Source organism: Neomonachus schauinslandi, chromosome 5 (genome assembly GCF_002201575.2).
Source record: "Neomonachus schauinslandi chromosome 5, ASM220157v2, whole genome shotgun sequence".
NCBI classification, from domain to species: domain Eukaryota; kingdom Metazoa; phylum Chordata; class Mammalia; order Carnivora; family Phocidae; genus Neomonachus; species Neomonachus schauinslandi.
The window spans coordinates 9,394,534-9,411,534 of NC_058407.1; the positions used below are offsets into that span (position 1 = coordinate 9,394,534).

At 51.3% G+C, this 17,001-nt stretch overlaps 1 protein-coding gene across 1 annotated transcript; it reads right to left on the reverse strand.

Moving 5' to 3' along the window:
• Window positions 1-5,077: 5,077 nt before the first annotated feature.
• On the reverse strand, window positions 5,078-7,236 carry LOC123324890 (MIEF1 upstream open reading frame protein). Its single transcript, XM_044915793.1, has 2 exons — window positions 7,163-7,236; window positions 5,078-5,411 (listed from the first exon to the last, which is right to left on the reverse strand). Exon 2 carries the CDS (start codon window positions 5,381-5,383, stop codon window positions 5,171-5,173), a length of 213 nt encoding a protein of 70 aa, XP_044771728.1. The 5' UTR covers window positions 5,384-5,411; window positions 7,163-7,236; the 3' UTR covers window positions 5,078-5,170.
• Between the last annotated feature and the right edge of the window lie 9,765 nt (window positions 7,237-17,001).

A 17,001-nucleotide genomic window follows, 5' to 3' on the forward strand; every position in this document is an offset into this window, starting at 1 on the left:
CTGCAAAAAACAAGACAAAACAAAACAACCCCCACAAGATAACACGGACCAGACCACTGCACACGGAGACATAACCTCAGGTCCGCACATGAGAAAGGTCCGAAGGGAAAAATAACTCTCTGTGGACACTCCCACTTGACAGATGCTTTGCTTCTTGGGGAAAGTGTTCAGGGGGGCTACAAGAAGCTCAGGTGAGGCTGGCCCCGTAACAGAGAATAAATGCCAAGGACACTGTAATCTTGGCTCTTAACCGGGGGGAAAAAACAAAAAAACTCCATCTGCCCAAATGCACTTGGAAAATGAACTAAAAATGTGGTCACCTAAAAGGGAGTTCATGGGCTCCATACCAAAGAGGCTGGCCTCTCGTCCAGCACACAAGCAAGGGGAGTGCACATGTACTCCCCAACAACAATGGAGTCATCCCGACTGAAGTTCCCCAAACAAGCCCAATTCCCAGCAAGTTAGAACCCTGGGCCCCACACAGATAAAGGATGGCAAAGTGGTTCAGATCTGAGTACTGCTCCCACCACTGCTACTCTCCCCTGCCTCCCGTGTCCAGTTCACCAGGAGTTACACAGGGAAAACCAGCTGTATGCCAGCCAGGGTCCCAACACACCCAGGATGGGAGGAGAGAGAGGATTCCTGGGTGCGTTTTCCAGTGTAAGTAACCTCCTTTCTAATACCACTGCAACTGGATATTGCTGGCTTCACATCCCCTTGCCTCTATCCTTCCCCTCCCCAAGAAAGAAAGAGATTTCTGACTCTATTTATTCCAACAATTGAGTTATTAAGGAAGACTCACTGTGGAGTCCAAAAATATTTATCCCTAACTAGAGTTCACAACCTTGGTGGCTCTTATAGTCAGCAGAAGCTTTAGGTTTAGGGACATAATGGGAGACTACTTGGCCAACTGAAATAAGTTCCCACTTCATAATATGCAAAGAGCAAGCAAGGCCAGGGAGAAGAGTTCAACTATGTTACAGGTGAGGAGGTCAGGCGAGAACGCTACTCCCCTCCCTCCAGTGGCCACAGAGAAAGATCAAACTCAGCCAAGGCAGAGTAATCCAATCAGGACAAACGAGAACTTTACACAGCTCCCCACACCTAACAATGACCACTGTTTTATTTTTTAAAAACAACCAAAGAACCTTTACTGATATAAGAGAACCCCTGGATACAGGCACTTCCTGCATGTGATACAGCAGGACCAGGAGATATCCTCCCCCCAAGCAAAAACCAGAAGAAGCCTCCCTGGGCCCATGTGATGACTGGTAAGAACAAGGCAGTGACGTGGCATAATAGAAAAGAGCCTGAGTTTTTGAGCCAGAAATCCTGAGGATGAGTATTTGTCTTTGAGCCCTGACTTATTAGCCGGGTGACTTCCACAAGTTACTTCACCTCTCAGCTATGAAAAGGGGATAATTATGCCTGCATGGCCTGAATCATAAGGTTGTAGCGAGGAAAGAACATCTACAAAAATACTACATGTGAACACCTTATAAACTGTAAAAGTACTCCACGAATACTGGCTATCATTAAGTCTTTTATGATTTCCATCAATAGGACAAAAGGTCAACTTCCAGAAGACAGTCAGCAATCCAGACTATCCTGAGTTACATTTTTCCTTCTGAGATGGAGTTAAGAATGACCTCTAAGGGCGCCTGGGTGGCTCAGATGGTTAAGCGTCTGCCTTCGGCTCAGGTCATGATCCCAGGGTCCTGGGATCAAGTCCCACATCGGGCTCCCGGCTCAACGGGGAGCCTGCTTCTCCCTCTGACCCTCTCCCCTCTCATGCTGTTTCTCTCTCGCTCGCTCTCTAAAAAATAAATAAATAAAATCTTTAAAAAAAAAAAAAAAAGAATGACCTCTAAAACGCACATTGATGCTATTCTGGCTTGAGACCAAAATGATTAAGTTGGGTAGGCTTGAGAGAAGGCCTTTCCTCCTCTAGAGCAATGTGCTCCCCCATCCAAGGACCAGATGATGTCAAGACTTGGTGACCTGGGAGAGGAGAGTCCTTCCACGAGCTTCAACAAGGAGATAAAAGTTCTTGTTCTTTTTTTTTTTTTTTTAAGACTTTACTTATTTATTTGTCAGAGAGAGAGAGAGTGAGAGCACAAGCAGGGGGAGTGGCAAGGAGAGGGAGAAGCAGGCTCCCCACTGAGCAAGGAGCCTGATGCAGAACTCGATTCCAGGACGCTGGGATCATGACCTGAGCCCAAGGCAGATGCTTAACCGACTGAGCCACCCAGGTGCCCCTAAAAGTTCTTGTTCTAAAACTAATTTGTTCCAGTTGAAACTGCTTAACCACTGCACATTGTCCACTCAGGTTCTACTGCACTAGCTTGCCTATTAGGAGACAGAAATCCACCCTGCAAGGAGGGGGAGCCTGGCTCCTCAGTGCAAGCAAGGAGAAGCACTGTTGTTTAATGGGTACAGAGTTTCAGTCTTGCAAGATGAAAAAGTTCTGGAGCTCTGTGACACAACAATATGAATAGTCCTAACACTACTGAACTGCACACTAAAAAATGGTTAAAAAAAATTTTTTTTTTAAATATTTATTTATTTATTTGACAGAGAGAGACACAGCGAGAGAGGGAACACAAGCAGGGGGAGTGGGAGAGGGAGAAGCAGGCTTCCCCTCCCTGCTCCGCGGGAAGCCCCTCCGAGGCTTCCCGCGGAGCAGGGAGCCCGATGTGGGGCTTGAACCCAGGACCCTGGGATCATGACCTGAGCGGAAGGCAGACGCTTAACGACTGAGCCACCCAGGCGCCCCGGTTAAAATATTTTTTAAAAAAGATGACAAAGTAGGAGGAGAAGGAGAAGGAACACCAACATGGCAGGCAGGGCTGGGGATGGAGAGTCTCAGCCCCACCAACTTTTTGGGCAAATTTTTTAACCTGTCTACCCAGATACAAAAATGGGAATAGAAATACTCATTACCCTGATGTAGTAGGGATGATGAGTCATGGTGGTCCAATAGCTTCCCAGGATGACAGCACAGAACTATGAAAATTCCAACTTATTTTACTTGAGAAAGTCCTAGGACTTAAACTTGTCTGGCTTGAGTACATGTGAGGCCAGCGAACGTGCACCGAGTGTGTACCACGTGCTGGGCATCTGACACATCTCCTCACACCACCACCACCACCACCACCACGAGGTCAGTCGTAGTGTTCTCTCCAACTTACAGATGACGAAACGGAGGCAGAGGGGAAGTAATGGCCCAAGGTTATGGGGTCAGTAAGCTCCAAGATTGGAACCTGGAGCTCCTGCTGCTGGGGAGAAGTAGTTTAAGGAGTCCCAATTGGCTTGCAACCCCACCTGCTCACATCTCCTCTCTATTAACCAGGAGATCGTACACTTCTTGGAGGCATTCCGGCACACTCACTGCCATGTCCCCAGGGCCAGCAGTGTTTGACACTTAGTACATGTTCATTGCACAAATGAGCTATTAACCCTATGGGGTTATTTTTGGTTTTTTGAGGAGATGGTGATGGCGATTTATAACCCAATTCACAGTCAAACTAGATTAAGAACGCAAAGACTCAGTAACTCACTAGTTCCCTTCTAGATCCACTACCCTTCCCTGTGCAGGCAGGCTCCCATGGGCATCAGCCCTCCCTTGGGCCCCCACCGCTGAAGGCCAGTCTGCCAGTCAACCTAAGTGGCTGAGGCGAACCAAAAGCCATTACACAAGGCTCCCTGCTCCCCCCACCCACTTTCCCTCTCTATCAAAAACAGCATCCTCACCCAGCTGGCAAGCCTTACATCTCAGTTAGTTTTCATTTTCCTTTCTCCTCCTCCAGCCTCAGCCAACTGGTCACCAAGCCCCACTGCGGCGCACACTGTATTTACGGGCAGCCACCCTACCCCCTCCATCGCTCCGTGTTGTCTGGCCAGATCTGCTGCCCCTAAGATCTCTCACCAACTTCTCCATGCTGCCACTGCCACAATCCCTCCTCTGTGCCTGTCCCCCTCCTCTCAGATGTCACCATCTCTTCAGCAGGGGAGTCAGTGTCCTTGCCAACTTGGCCCAGCCTCAACTCCGGCCCTTGCTATACAGGTCTGCCATTCTAGCCACAGCAGACTACCAAACACAGTTTCCACCACCATATTTGCTTATTCTTGCCCATCTGCCTGGCAAGCTTTTCTCACTTGAGGCAGTCCTCAAACATCCCCTTTTCTACAGCCACCCATGATTCCCCTACCACCACCCAACTTCAGGCAGAATCCTGTCCTCATCCCCATCTCCAAGGGTCTTTATATGGCCCTCTAGTACAGAGCTGCTTTCACTGGGATTACTTCCTGTTGATCTCCACATTAGACTGGCTCCCCTGATGGACCATATCATTCACCTTTATCCCAAGGCCTGCCAGAATGCCAGGGCCATAGAAGGCCCTCTGGAAAAGTTGCTGAAATAGATATACTCATTAGGTTAGAGCAGGACTTCTTGAGAACACTGCTATCAGGAGTCAACAGAGCTAACATACCACCTACTAAGCACCGTTCCAAATGCTGTGTGTGCACGGTCTCATTTAATTTTCAAAATAACTGGACAAAGAAGGTACCATTCTCTCCACTTTACAAATGAGGAAATGGAGGCCTGGAAAAGTCTAGTGATTTGCCCTAAGTCCCACAGCTATTAGCAGCAGTGCTGGGATTTGAACCCAGACACGGTCCTTTGCAGTCTACACACTATGCTTGCTTTATAGACTGTGCTGTAACAGAATCTAGTTATGTCTGGAGAATATGATCTGACCCACAAGGTAACTGAATCCACTGGAGAATGAGCCAGCCTAGAACTGAGCTCTAATAGTTTTAACCATTATCTTTTCTAACATTTTCGTATGTAAAATGTTCCATGAAATAAGATGGTGATAATAATTCTGTTCTGGTGGGGCTTGAAACTCAGGGCCTATTTTTTCTCAATAAGGAAACCTACTTCTGTTAACGTCTGTATTTCCTCCATTGATTTCTAGTGACTATGGTTCCCCTCTCCTGGTCCCCTACATCCAAAAAAAAAAAAAGAAACCTATAGGATTGTCTACCTACCTTAGGTTTCTTACTGCATCTGTGAGGTAGGAATGGGAAAGAGCAGGAGTGTCTACGGAAGACACCTTTGTTCTCTTTCCCTTGGAATTAGGATGAGAAGGGAAAGGAGGGGATCCTAAATAATTCCCCCCAATTTGCTGTGGAGGAAGACCAGGCCCTTTTCCAGCTGCCTCTCCCGGGCCTCAGGATCCTCTAGCTTCTGATTTTTCCGGAACTCACGGCGTATGGAGGCAAGGTAGAAGTCTCGGTCAGTGTAGCGAAGCTCTCGACCCTGGCGCAGCAGGGCCCGGTAGAGACTGAGCACCGCCTCTCGGCTCCATGGGGCCATGGGGGACAGGCAGGGGCTGGGCGTGAAGCTATAAGCAGAAGGGAAAAAACAGAAGCCTAGAATCAGAATTAATGATGGAAGGGGCTATAGAGACCATCTAAAATTCAGGAGTTCTTAATCTGGGTCTCAGAGACCCACCAAGGTCACACTATGACTTAGCGGCAGGTCTAGGAGTAGACCCCAGCCTCTCAATCCCCTCTTCTGGGAAAATACAGGTTATGTTGACGGGCCAGGGTTTCAATCTTGGCTCTGCCATTTACCAGCCATATGACTTTGGGCAAAGTACTTAATCCTTCTGAGCACCAGCTTCCTCAGTTGTAAAATGGAGATGATATTATGTTACAGTACCTACCTACCGCTTACGGTTATTTTGAGAACTGCGTGAGATAACCCATGTAAAGCATCTGTAATAGAACTTCACCACAAGGGGTGGTCTAGAGTGGTTGAAGGCAAGGACTCTCAGCCATACTTGAATCCTGGCACCACCACGCATGATGATTACCTTGGGCAAGTTTCTTAACCTCTGTGCTTACCTCAGTTCTCCATCTATAAAATGAGGATTAAGACTGTATTCTGCCCACATGGTTGGCATGAAAATTAAATAAGTTAATGTATATAAATGTGTTTAGAATAGTACTTGGTACATACTAAGCACTCGATCAGGGTTAGCTATTTCTAGTGGGGCCTAGCCTGGTTTGTAAGTACTCAAAAATACTAGATTTAGTTATACATAAACCGCCACCATCTCCTTTCAGTAACAATGAACCTTTACACAGGTACAGAGTGTCTTTTATAAAACGCTTTGTCATCCATTACTACATTTAAATTAAGGAACCCATGAGGTGGTCAGGGGTCCAAACAATGACAATGAACACTGACTGAGTGTATACTATATACCATTCAAGTTCCAAGCACATCCCACAGAATGTCCCATCTCACTCTATCAACAAACCCAGTGTCATTATCCCCATTTTAAGTGGAGGAAATTGAAGCTCCCAGAGGGAAGTAACTTGCCCACGGGCACACAGCTGGAAAGGAGGAAAGCTGCATTCCTGACCCCAACTCTGCCTGCCTCTCTAGGGATAGTTACCATTTGCTGGGGCCTTACCATGGAGAGCATGGGTGCTCTACAAACTTTCCCAGCACATATAAGGGCCCCCCAAAATAAGCTGGAGGAAAGAAACAACGTCCCTATGTGGAAGCAATGATCACCTCTATTTCAGATATAAAAAAAATGAGACTGAATGGGGGAGGTCTTTGGTAAAAAGATCTGAACTTTGGGCCCAAAGTCAGTTAGCCATCAGCGTCTGGCCTAACTTCCTGCGCGAGCCTGAGCAAGCCACCGTCCCTGTCCTTTTTCCCTCAACTATAGAGGGGCACCTCTCGGCCCCAAGGGCCCCCCGGAGTGGGGAGAGATGAATCCAGAAATCAACAGGAAAAGTGCTTTATGAGGTTTGAGGCGACTGTCACGGGAAGGCTGTTACTACAAGGTCGCTCGGCAATTGAGCGACTGAGCCCTGGTCGGTTCCCAGGTCCTGCCTCGACTCTGCGGGACGAGGCCGAGGCGGGATGGGGAGACCCCGGGCTAGGTGAGGCCGGATCGGGGGCCCCGGGAAGCCTCCGGAGGCTGGGGCGGGGCCACAGAGCGGCATTCCGGGGGGAAAACCAGAGCGGTCTGGCGCGAGACCCCCGGTGGCCAGGTTGGGGGGCGCCGGCCGCGGCCCTGAGCGGAGGCTCGGCGAGCCCCGGGCCCCTGGCCCCGCTCCTCCCCTCACTCACCCGCGGACTGCGCGCGCTACCACTCCTCGGGATTCGCCTCTCGCCCGGTACCTCTCCCGGGGTCACCCACCAACATGGCCCCTTCACTTCCGGGACACGACCTTGCGCACGGAGTTGAGGGGAGGGACTGAAGGGAGCGTGGGGGCGGGCGGAGGCGGGAGGACTTCCGTTCTTCCCTGCCGCGACCTCTCTCGGGGCGGGGCCTGGAGCTTCATCGGGCCGCGCCCCCTCAGGCGGAGTCCGTCCCGCCTCCGTGCGTGACGTCACCAAGGACCGGCCTGCGGAGGCCGTTCGGGCCCTGCTCAACCCGAGAGCCGCGGTGCGGTGGGCGGGAGTGGACGGAGGGTCGAAGGACCCGGGTTGGCCGCTCAGTCCCGCGAGCCCGCTGTGTGGGGTAGGCCTCCACCTTCTGCCGGCCTCGTGGTCTGTCGGGGGGTCAGGCGAGACCCCAGCACCGACTGCCGAGCTCGGGCTGGGGCCGTGGGGGTACCTGGGGGATTCTGACACTAATAATACCCTCCGTCTTGGCTTTCACAGCTCCCCCAAATCCAGATCGCTTTCTCAGCTCGCTTTCTTTTTTCATCCCTCCGTGCTCTTCCTGCTCCCCAGGCCCTTTGGCTCCTGACAGACTCCTACCCTTGAAGGTCCACCTCAAATGTTCCGTCCGGAAGTCATCAGGTGTCCGACAAGGGCGCCTCCTTAGGGCCGCGCAGAAATGTCTGCACACTGCCATTGGGGCTCCTAAGCCTTTCGATGACAAAATGTATTTATTGGCACCAGTTATTTGGGGCACTGTTACTTAATTTATCGATTTGCTTTTCTATCTCTCACTAGATTCGAGGGCAGGACCCATGTCTTACGGAATCCTTAAGTCCCCTCCCCACCGCATCTCCATGGTGCCCAGGGAGGCCAGGCAAGCAAGGTTTGGAGTCCGGCGCCCGGGGGCTCCCAGTTCCAGCTCCACCGCTTAAGGACTGCCCTCCGCCAAGTTCCCTAACCTCAGCCGGGGACTCTGAGAATTAAAAAGTATCTAGAGGAGCAGGTGGGCACTTAGGGAGCAATTGCCCAGCCACTTTATTGATTCCTGCAGCAAATCCTTATCAGGGGTCTCTAATGGGCCAGGCACTGCCTCAGGTATTGCGGGGCAAGGAATGATGGGGTCCTGTCTTCTAGCCAGGGCTGACACAGGAGGTGAGACCAGCTAGGAGGACCGCCGCTGGGTGACAGGATGGGGTGAGGGGAGTGTGGTGGGGCGGAGGGGGTGGCTGTCCTACATGGCGTGGGTGACATGTGGATCTTCCCTTTTTCTTGTGGCCGTGGACACCATTCAGTGCTGCCTTCTTGACCTTCAAAGCCTTTGCTATGGCTTCCACTTTAGGAGAACCAGGAGCTGTCTTCACTTTCAGCTCCATCTTCGTGCAAAGGGTCCCCGAGTTGCATTGCCAGAGGATCAGTCTGGCTGGAGGAGGACTGAATGCACCAAGGGCTAAAGCAGGGAGACTGGTCAGAAAGCTGTGGCAGAACCCTGGGGGGGACAGGACAGGGGCTCAAACCAGGGAGACAGCAGCGGAGGGAAGGAGTGGCCAGATCCTGGAAGTCTTTGGAGGGAAAGCCACTGCTTGTGTGGGGTGTGAGAGAGAAGGGTCACCGTGGCTTTGGGGTTCCACCTGAGCAACTGCCCTGCTGCCTCCCTCCACCAGCTTAGTTAGGAGCATATTCCAAGTGTTCCAAATTGCCAGCAGAAGGCTGTTTTCCAGAGGCCTCAGGTCTCCGCTTAGATAAGGGGCGACTTCCCTGTGTTGTAGGGAGCCCGGCAGCACTGGAGAGGTGGTGAACCCCTAGGGCTTCCGGGAAAGGGAGGGCCAAGTTGGGGGCCTCAAGGAGGGAGGCTTAAGACTTAGGAGCAATGATGGTGTGGAGTCGGGGCTCTTAGGCTAGGATCCCCCGGGGCCAGCTTGGCATGGGGAGACCAGGATGAGATTCAGCAATTCTCTCCCCTCACACTCACAGTGTGGGAGCACTGGGCACGTACAGCCGCCTTTATGAAGCACTTCTTGTGTGTCAGACATCGGGACTGAATGCTTTACAAACATTGTATTATGTCTAATCCCAGCGGTCCTGCTTGGTAGGCATCTTTATCCCCATTTTATAGATGGGAAATCCAAGACTGAGAGAGGTTTGCCCATTTCTCTGACACTGACCTAGGCAACTGAGAAACTCCCAGTAGAACTCATGTCTGTCTTACCCCAAAACGTGTGTTCTTTCCACCCTTCTGGGCTGCCCTACTTTGCTTGATAAAGAAATGTTTGTGGGGGCGCCTGGGTGGCTCAGTTGGTTGAGCGACTGCCTTTGGCTCAGGTCATGATCCTGGAGTCCCGGGATCGAGTCCCGCATCGGGCTCCCTGCTCAGCAGGGAGTCTGCTTCTCCCTCTGACCCTCCTCCCTCTCATGCTCTCTGTCTCTCATTCTCTCTCTCGCAAATAAATAAAAAATTTAAAAAAAAAAAAAAAGAAATGTTTGTGACCCAAATAAATCTAATTGGTAACATTTCCAGCTGGAAGACCAGGTGACCTTTCATAGCCCTCCTGACCCTCCTGCTCTATAAAATATTATTTTTAGGAGGGGAGAGGCTCCCTGCGGGCCTGCCTTTCAGATCAGCTCCCCCTAGACTCTTCTGGGTCTTCTCTTTACTTCCAGACTCACAGCACTCATTCCTGCTCTCAGTCTCCCATGACAATGGGGGAGGGCAGTGAGGCAGGCATCTGGGACCCACATGCATCCATGGTGCCTTTGTAGGCCCGAGACCCCTGGCAAGGAGCACTGACCCAAATATCAGGGCCCCGCCGGGTTGATGAGACAAGGGGCCCTCTGGGATCTCTCAGATACTGCAGCTTTGACATAATCTGGATGTTGGCAATGGCGTCTTCTGGGGTCATGGATAGAGGGTGAGTGGGAAGCCCTTGTTGACCAGAGCAGTGACTCACACCAGTAGTAAATATTTAATTATGGAATGAGTGAACAAACAAATGAATGAATGAATGAATGAATATTTCCCAGAAAGACAGGGCCTGGAAGAGTGGGACCATTTCCCCAAGTCAGGCCAGTCAAATCCAGTTGAATTGAAAGAGGCAGTGGGATGGTGGTGGGCATGGGGCAAGTGATTTAAGCTTCACGTGCCTTGGTTTCCTCATCTGTGAGCTGGAGATGGAGTTAAACTATTTTTTTTTTTTTTAAGATTTTATTTATTTATTTGACAGAGAAAGACACAGCGAGAGAGGGAACACAAGCAGGGGGAGTGGGAGAGGGAGAAGCAGACTCCCTGCCGAGCAGGGAGCCCGATGCGGGACTCGATCCAGGGACTCCAGGATCATGACCTGAGCCGAAGGCAGTCGCTTAACCAACTGAGCCACCCAGGTGCCCTGGAGATGGAGTTAAAGGAACTGCCTCCTTGGGCTGTTGAGGATTAAATGTGAGAGGGCGTGCAAGGGATCATCGGGAGCCTGACACCTGGTGAACGCACAGTAAGCAGAGACTTGTGTTATTATGAGGTCTCTCTCTCTCTCTCTCTTTCTCGTGTGTGGATAGGGACATGGGAATATTGGCTCACAAACAGACTTTGAAAACGCAGGACACCAGTTCCAGGGCAGAAACTCGGGGAAGTCTCAAGCTATGGTTTTCTGGCCCTGGAAAGCCTCAGTGGTCAGGGGTCTGGGCCCCAGAGGGTGAAGGCAGGATACTGGAATGAAATGAACAAAAATATGAGCCATGAGGATTAACACTGTTGCTCCCAAGCAGTCTGTCGTTCAGCATGTAGTGAGCACCTAGCGTGAGCCAGGACTAGAGTGGGGAATGTAGAGGAAAACACACAGTTCCTGTCCTCAAGAGGGCCAGGGTCAGGATGGGGGCAGACAGGTGCACAGACAGTCGCTCGGAGAGGAGCCTTCGCCAGTGCAGAAGCAGGGTTGCATGGGCACCAGCTGGATAGGGAGGCGAAGGGATGAGACCCAAAGCTGGACGGCGAGCATGCCAAGGTTTCCCGGGGACGAGGTGATAGTCCGCAAGGTGTGCTCTGGGCTGTTATGCTGGCGCCCTTAGTCTGCAGTCAGTCATGGGTTTGAATCCCAGCTCTGCTATCTGACAGCTGGGGGACCTTCAGCAAGTTTCTGAACAGCTCTGAGTCTTGGTTTAAATGGGGATTAATTAAAGTACCTAAGCAATCTGACCTTGAAATCCACTCATGCTAACTAAGATAGAGGGAGAGTGAAGCAGTGTATATCGGTGTATGTATTAAGGGTATATCTGTAATGAGAAATAAAACTATGGCTGAGGCCTTAGGGAGTTCAGGTGATGGTATGGGGGCAGGAGTGGTCCCGGCAGAGGATGGGGTCTCTGCCCATTGCAGAGTTCAAAGAATGAGAGCAGGAGAACTCAGGAAGGAGAGGCCCGAGATGAGACGGGGGAGGAAGGCAGGGCCTAGCAGGCCACAGCCAGGACTTTGACCCTGAGCCAACAGCAAGAGGGAAGTTCGAGCTAGGCTCAGACTTCGTCTGGGAAAGAGATTCTTGGTCCCTTTACAGGGACTAGACTGATGGGCTGAGACCTGCAGGAGATCGGTCCCCAGGCCACTGTGGTGCCCCTTGAGAGCCATCAGCAGACAGTAGGAGTGAGCATGGCTCTTTGTGTGTTGACACTTGCACATACAGTCGCCTGACCCTCATCACAGCCATGTGGGGATAAGACTGTCACTGCCCCTGTTACGTCCATCCAAGGAGGCAGGACCTCGAAGAGCCATAAGCGGCAGGACTAGGATCTGAACTCCGCTCTGGGGATTGAAGGGTCCCCTGGGATAGATGAAGTCACTCGGGGCAAGGGTGGAGAAGAGGACACGGAAGGGGAGATCTGGGGATACTGATGTCTAAGGCCGAGGAAGCAGAAGACACTGCAGAAGACAGGGGTGTCCTGGAGGCTTGGGGAGAGGAGGGTGTGGCCACAGAGGCCGGTGCTCCAGCCAGTCTGAGACCAGCTTTGCCCAATTAGGGGCTGGTCCCAGACTCTCTCACTTCAGTGAGAGCCCAGGGGTGAAAGAGTACATGCGAAGGTGGAAAGGGAGACAGTGACTTTGCTGGGAGGGGAAAGGGTGAAAGGAGAGGCCAGTTGGAGGGAGGAAAAGGGCAGGGTGGGGTGGCGGTGAGCTGGTACGTGTTCCAGCCTGAGGAGGGGAGGAGAGGAGCCAGTCCAGGCAGAGGAGTTAAAAGCCCCAGAGACAGTGAGCGAAGTCACTTCACCGGAGCGAAGTCACAGATGCTGCTCACCCAGGGGGCAGGGGGAGGGAAAGCCCCCGGCTTCCCGACCAAAGGCAGAGAAGGTGAGTCCCTGCGACCAGGGTCTGACGAGTCTCATGCCCTTTACTCTGCCCAGCAGGATGCCTTATAAAATTGAGACCCTTTTACCTGGGCTGATGGAGTAATGGAGGAGCTGGCTGTAACTGGATCAGCAAAGCTCCGGGATGTGAGCTGGCCAGGGACCCGGAAATCACTCTCAGAGTGAGCGCCTCCCTCCTAATGGAGTTTGCTGTCATCTGAGGTCATCGATCCTGTGTTCACCAGACTAAAACCTGATATCCCTGGACAGGAGTGAGGTTCCCCCATTAGCCTGTGAATGCTTTGCTGCCCACGTTGTGCTAGGTGGTGCCGAACAGAGCAGAGGGTATTCAGTGAGCTCATTCACTGAATACCCTCCCTCTGGCAGGTGCAGGAGCGGGGCTCAGGGCTGGCAGATGCACAGGGGCTCTACCTCTGCCCACGTGTGCCCCCTCTGGGAGTACAGTGCCCTGCCCAGAGCAGTCACTCAGTGAATGTCCGTCAATGTCTCTTTTCGTCCTTTATTTATACCCACTGATCCCTACTACGGTCCTGCGAGGGCTGGGTAGCAGGGTACCCACTTTACAGATGAGGCAGCTCCACTCAGGCTGACTATAGCCTCCACCTCCTCTAGGGGTAAACTGGAGGCCTCCATGCTGGACTGGACCAAGAACTGTTCTCTTCACAAAGAGCTTTGCAAGACCCAGAAAATTATAAAAGACCGCTTTCCAGCTTTGCTCAAATATTCAATGATCTGGCAGCACTGGGTTCCCCACTTATGCTAAGGAGCAGCCACCACCTTTGGACAGAGTTTGAGCTCCCCAGTTCACCCTATTCGCCACCATGCCCTATTGTCTCATCCACTGGTGCTCCCTCATGTACATTACATTACCCATTGGGCTCCTGTGGTCTGCTGAGTCTGCTAAGACCTGAGGCCTCGTGAGGGTCACAGCTGTTAGACACTTGAGAGTTTATCCAGTTCAGCCCCTCTGTGCTGGTCCCAGGGTGCATGCACACATATGCGCATACACACACACACACACATACACACACACACCCATACAGACACCCAGAGAGAGAAGAGACTGGCCAAATCATACTTCTTAAAAAATTTATAACTTTGGTGTATTCATCTGGAATTCACTCTGGTGTAAGGAGTGAGGTAGGGATTGTAGTCTTTCTTCTCAATGGCTGTCAGATATTTATGAAATAATCTTTCCTTCCCCCGGTGTCATCTATATCATATACTAAATTCCTGTGTGTATTTAAGGACCCCATTTTCATGATACTTCAAATTTGCTGTCTCCTGGGTCAGTGTGACCTCTTCCAAGTCACAGCTCTGATAGGGCTTCTTTGAGTTGTTGGGGGGTGAGAGCTCCACTGAAACCAACTCAGGTTGGGTTGGTCCTAAGGATGACCAGAGCCAGGTACTGGAGGCTGATCTCATGGCTGCTTCTCTCTGCACCTGTGTCATTTGCCCCCCTTCCAACCTGCTTCCTCTGATTGGCCCAGCTCACCTCTTCAAACCAAGCCATGTCATGAATAGTGCTGCTGAGCCTGTAGGTGATTTTCAGTAAGTTTTCTACCCCAGTCCAAGGAGGTGGGACAAGGAAGATAAAAAGATAGCAAGAGGGCGCCTGGGTGGCTCAGTTGGTTAAGCGACTGCCTTCGGCTCAGGTCATGATCCTGGAGTCCTGGGATCGAGTCCCACATCAGGCTCCCTGCTCGGCAGGGAGTCTGCTTCTCCCTCTGACCCTCCTCCCTCTCATGCTCTCTGTCTCTCATTCTCTCTGTCTCAAATAAATAAATAAAATCTTTAAAAAAAAAAAAAAAAAGATAGCAAGACTCCCTGGAGCTACATCAAGAACTTTGACTTGCTACTGTAAGTGATGGGGAACCATAGACTATTTTAAAGTTGGGAGCAGGTGGTGATTGGATCAGATCTATAAGGTACAGGCAGGGCTGCTCAGTGTGGTGGTTCATGTTACACACTGCACAAGGGCACCACATCCAAGGGGCACCTTTCACATCATAGACCTTGTGGAGTTGTATGTTTCCTATGACATTTCTTTGGCAGAAGACAGTGAATTGTCTTTTTCTAATGAAATCAGTACATTACGGCAATTTTCCAATAGGTGGAAATAAAATGTCTTGGGCGAAGGGATGCCTTTCTCAATTTGCACAGAAGCCTGCATGGGCTGGCAGTGACCCTACCTTAAAGGATAGATTGGCCAGGGAAAGGGAGAAGAGGGAGAGCAAGGCATGTCTGCATTTCCAGGTCAGAGTCTGGGGTGTATGGCAACACAGTAATTAAGACAAGATACATTCCAGAGGATGCACAGAGCTTGGGATGACCCTGAGTGCAGTTTAGAGGATGAGTTGTAATGTTTGTGCATGTTCTTGGTCCTTTGAGTCTTAGAACTTGACCCCCCAATGTCCTCGTGCTCACTGATCAGCAGAAGAGCCTCTCCTCCCCCAGGCGTCTCTGCAATCCCACAGCCCGGCACAGACTAGAGAATGGAGGAATCCTCTCTAGACATGGCTCCCTAACGGGAAAGCCATTCTCACCACCTTCTCATATCAGATGGGCAGGGGAGGAAACATCTACCCAGCTGGAAGGGCAGGCAGCCACAAGCAGACCTGAGGCCCCTCTTACCAGATCACTGAGGCAAAACCCAGCACCATCCTGGGCTGTGCTTGGTAACTTCTAAGGGTGTTGATGACACTGGCTGGCAAAGCCTCGTGTTGATGCAGAGCGGTGGGCCTCCATGCTCGGTGACTCGGAAGGGGGACAGATGAACCCTAAGGAAGGTGGCAGAGTGCAGGGGTCTTTGGGGCCCCACTGGGGATGTGCCAGGGGGTGGATATCAACATCTATTAGTGCGAGTGGGGTCTGGGAGACAGCAGCTCTGAGGAAGAGTGAGTTGTTACGTGCACACCGTGTTGGGACAGTTCAGCAGGATTTGGTGAGAGCTGCCGGGCCTGGGCAGAGAGTGCTGGGGACACACAGGTGAGGAAGACACGCCCAGCCCGGCTGTGTAGGCAGCAGATGTTCCAGAGGTGTTCATCCTCCAAGCTCCGCCACCTCCTGTGTGAGCTCTGGAACCTTCAGAGCTCCTCGACTGCAAAAGGGGAGAAGAAGAACACGTACCCCTTTGCCCTGCACGCCTTCAACACTTGCACGTTCCCCTAGCATTGCCTTCACCATTGTGCATTTTTCCTAGTCTTGGTTTTCTTTTTTCTTTGTAATTTTCTGTGAGTCTAATTAGCTATATACATCTTTCCATTTTTGTGGGGTGTACTTGGACACGCTGCCTCAAATCCCACCTGACGTCCAGTTGGAAGAGAGGGAAGAAGAGAAGGCAGGCCTGCACTGCTGGTTGTGGCCGTTCCTGGCTCTCCCACTAGGAGGCAGCACAGCACCGTGAGAAGGGGTGGCGGAGGCCCTGGTCCCAACTCCCACCGGAAGCTGTGTGCCTTTGAGCAATTTACTTATATCCTTAATCTCCCCAAATCCTAGCCTCCCCACCCCCACAATCTTGCAGGCTGGTAAGGGGGAAGAATCCCCCCCCAAATACCATTTATATTACATGAAGTAATGTATGCAAAGTGCCTGGCATGTATACAGTAGGTGCTCAATAGTTGTATACTCCTACAGTAGTGGTCCTTAACCACAAGAGTGATTTTATCCCCCCGGGGGGACATTTAACAATATCTGGGGACATATTTGGTTGTCACGCTTGGGGGAGTGGATTCATCTAATGAGTAGGGGTCAGGGATGCTGCTAACACCCTGCAATGCACAAGACAGCCCCCCAACGCAGAATTATCTGGCCACATTGTCACTAGTGCTGAGGTCGAGAAACCCGCAATCAGTTACTCACAATCAATTTTGAGCTCCTAGAGGGCAGAAAATGTGTCTTCATTTCTGTATCTTCCCTGAGGCCCATCACGGTGTGCAGTGAGTGAGTGAGTGCGGGGTTGAGCTGAAAAGTGAGCTGTGACAAGAAGTGGCATGGATACGGGGCGGGGGGGGGCAGAACTGAGGGTGTCAGACCAAAAAGACTAATTCATAGAGTGGGGTCAAACGCCTAACTGCATTAGCCTGGGGGCTTCCTGAGAGATGAACTTAATTTGCAAAAACAAAATTGCTTCTAAGCATCCTCATCAGATTGCTTTAAATGCTGGTGATCAAGGGGACCCTTCGAGAGCTTTATAGAAGAACTGAGTGCCCCCCTTCGGAGCCCCTGCCCCAGGATGTCACAATGGGCTGGACTGGCTGAGTCAGGAAGTTCTCTGCCTCCTACAAATCTCAAGAATGTTGTGTGTTCTTCCCACCACCAACCTGCACCCCAGACCCTGGCCACTATTTGTAGAACCAAATGGTAAACAGTCTACAAGTCCCATTACTGGATAGCAGTGGACCGACTGGCAGAGCAGAATAGGGAATGGAGACAGTTATTTTTGACTATGTGATGGA

What these genes read in the sequence shown, in the direction of transcription:
- LOC123324890 (XM_044915793.1), bottom strand. Translation starts at nt 5,383, where the DNA reads ATGGCCCCATGGAGCCGAGAGGCGGTGCTCAGTCTCTACCGGGCCCTG.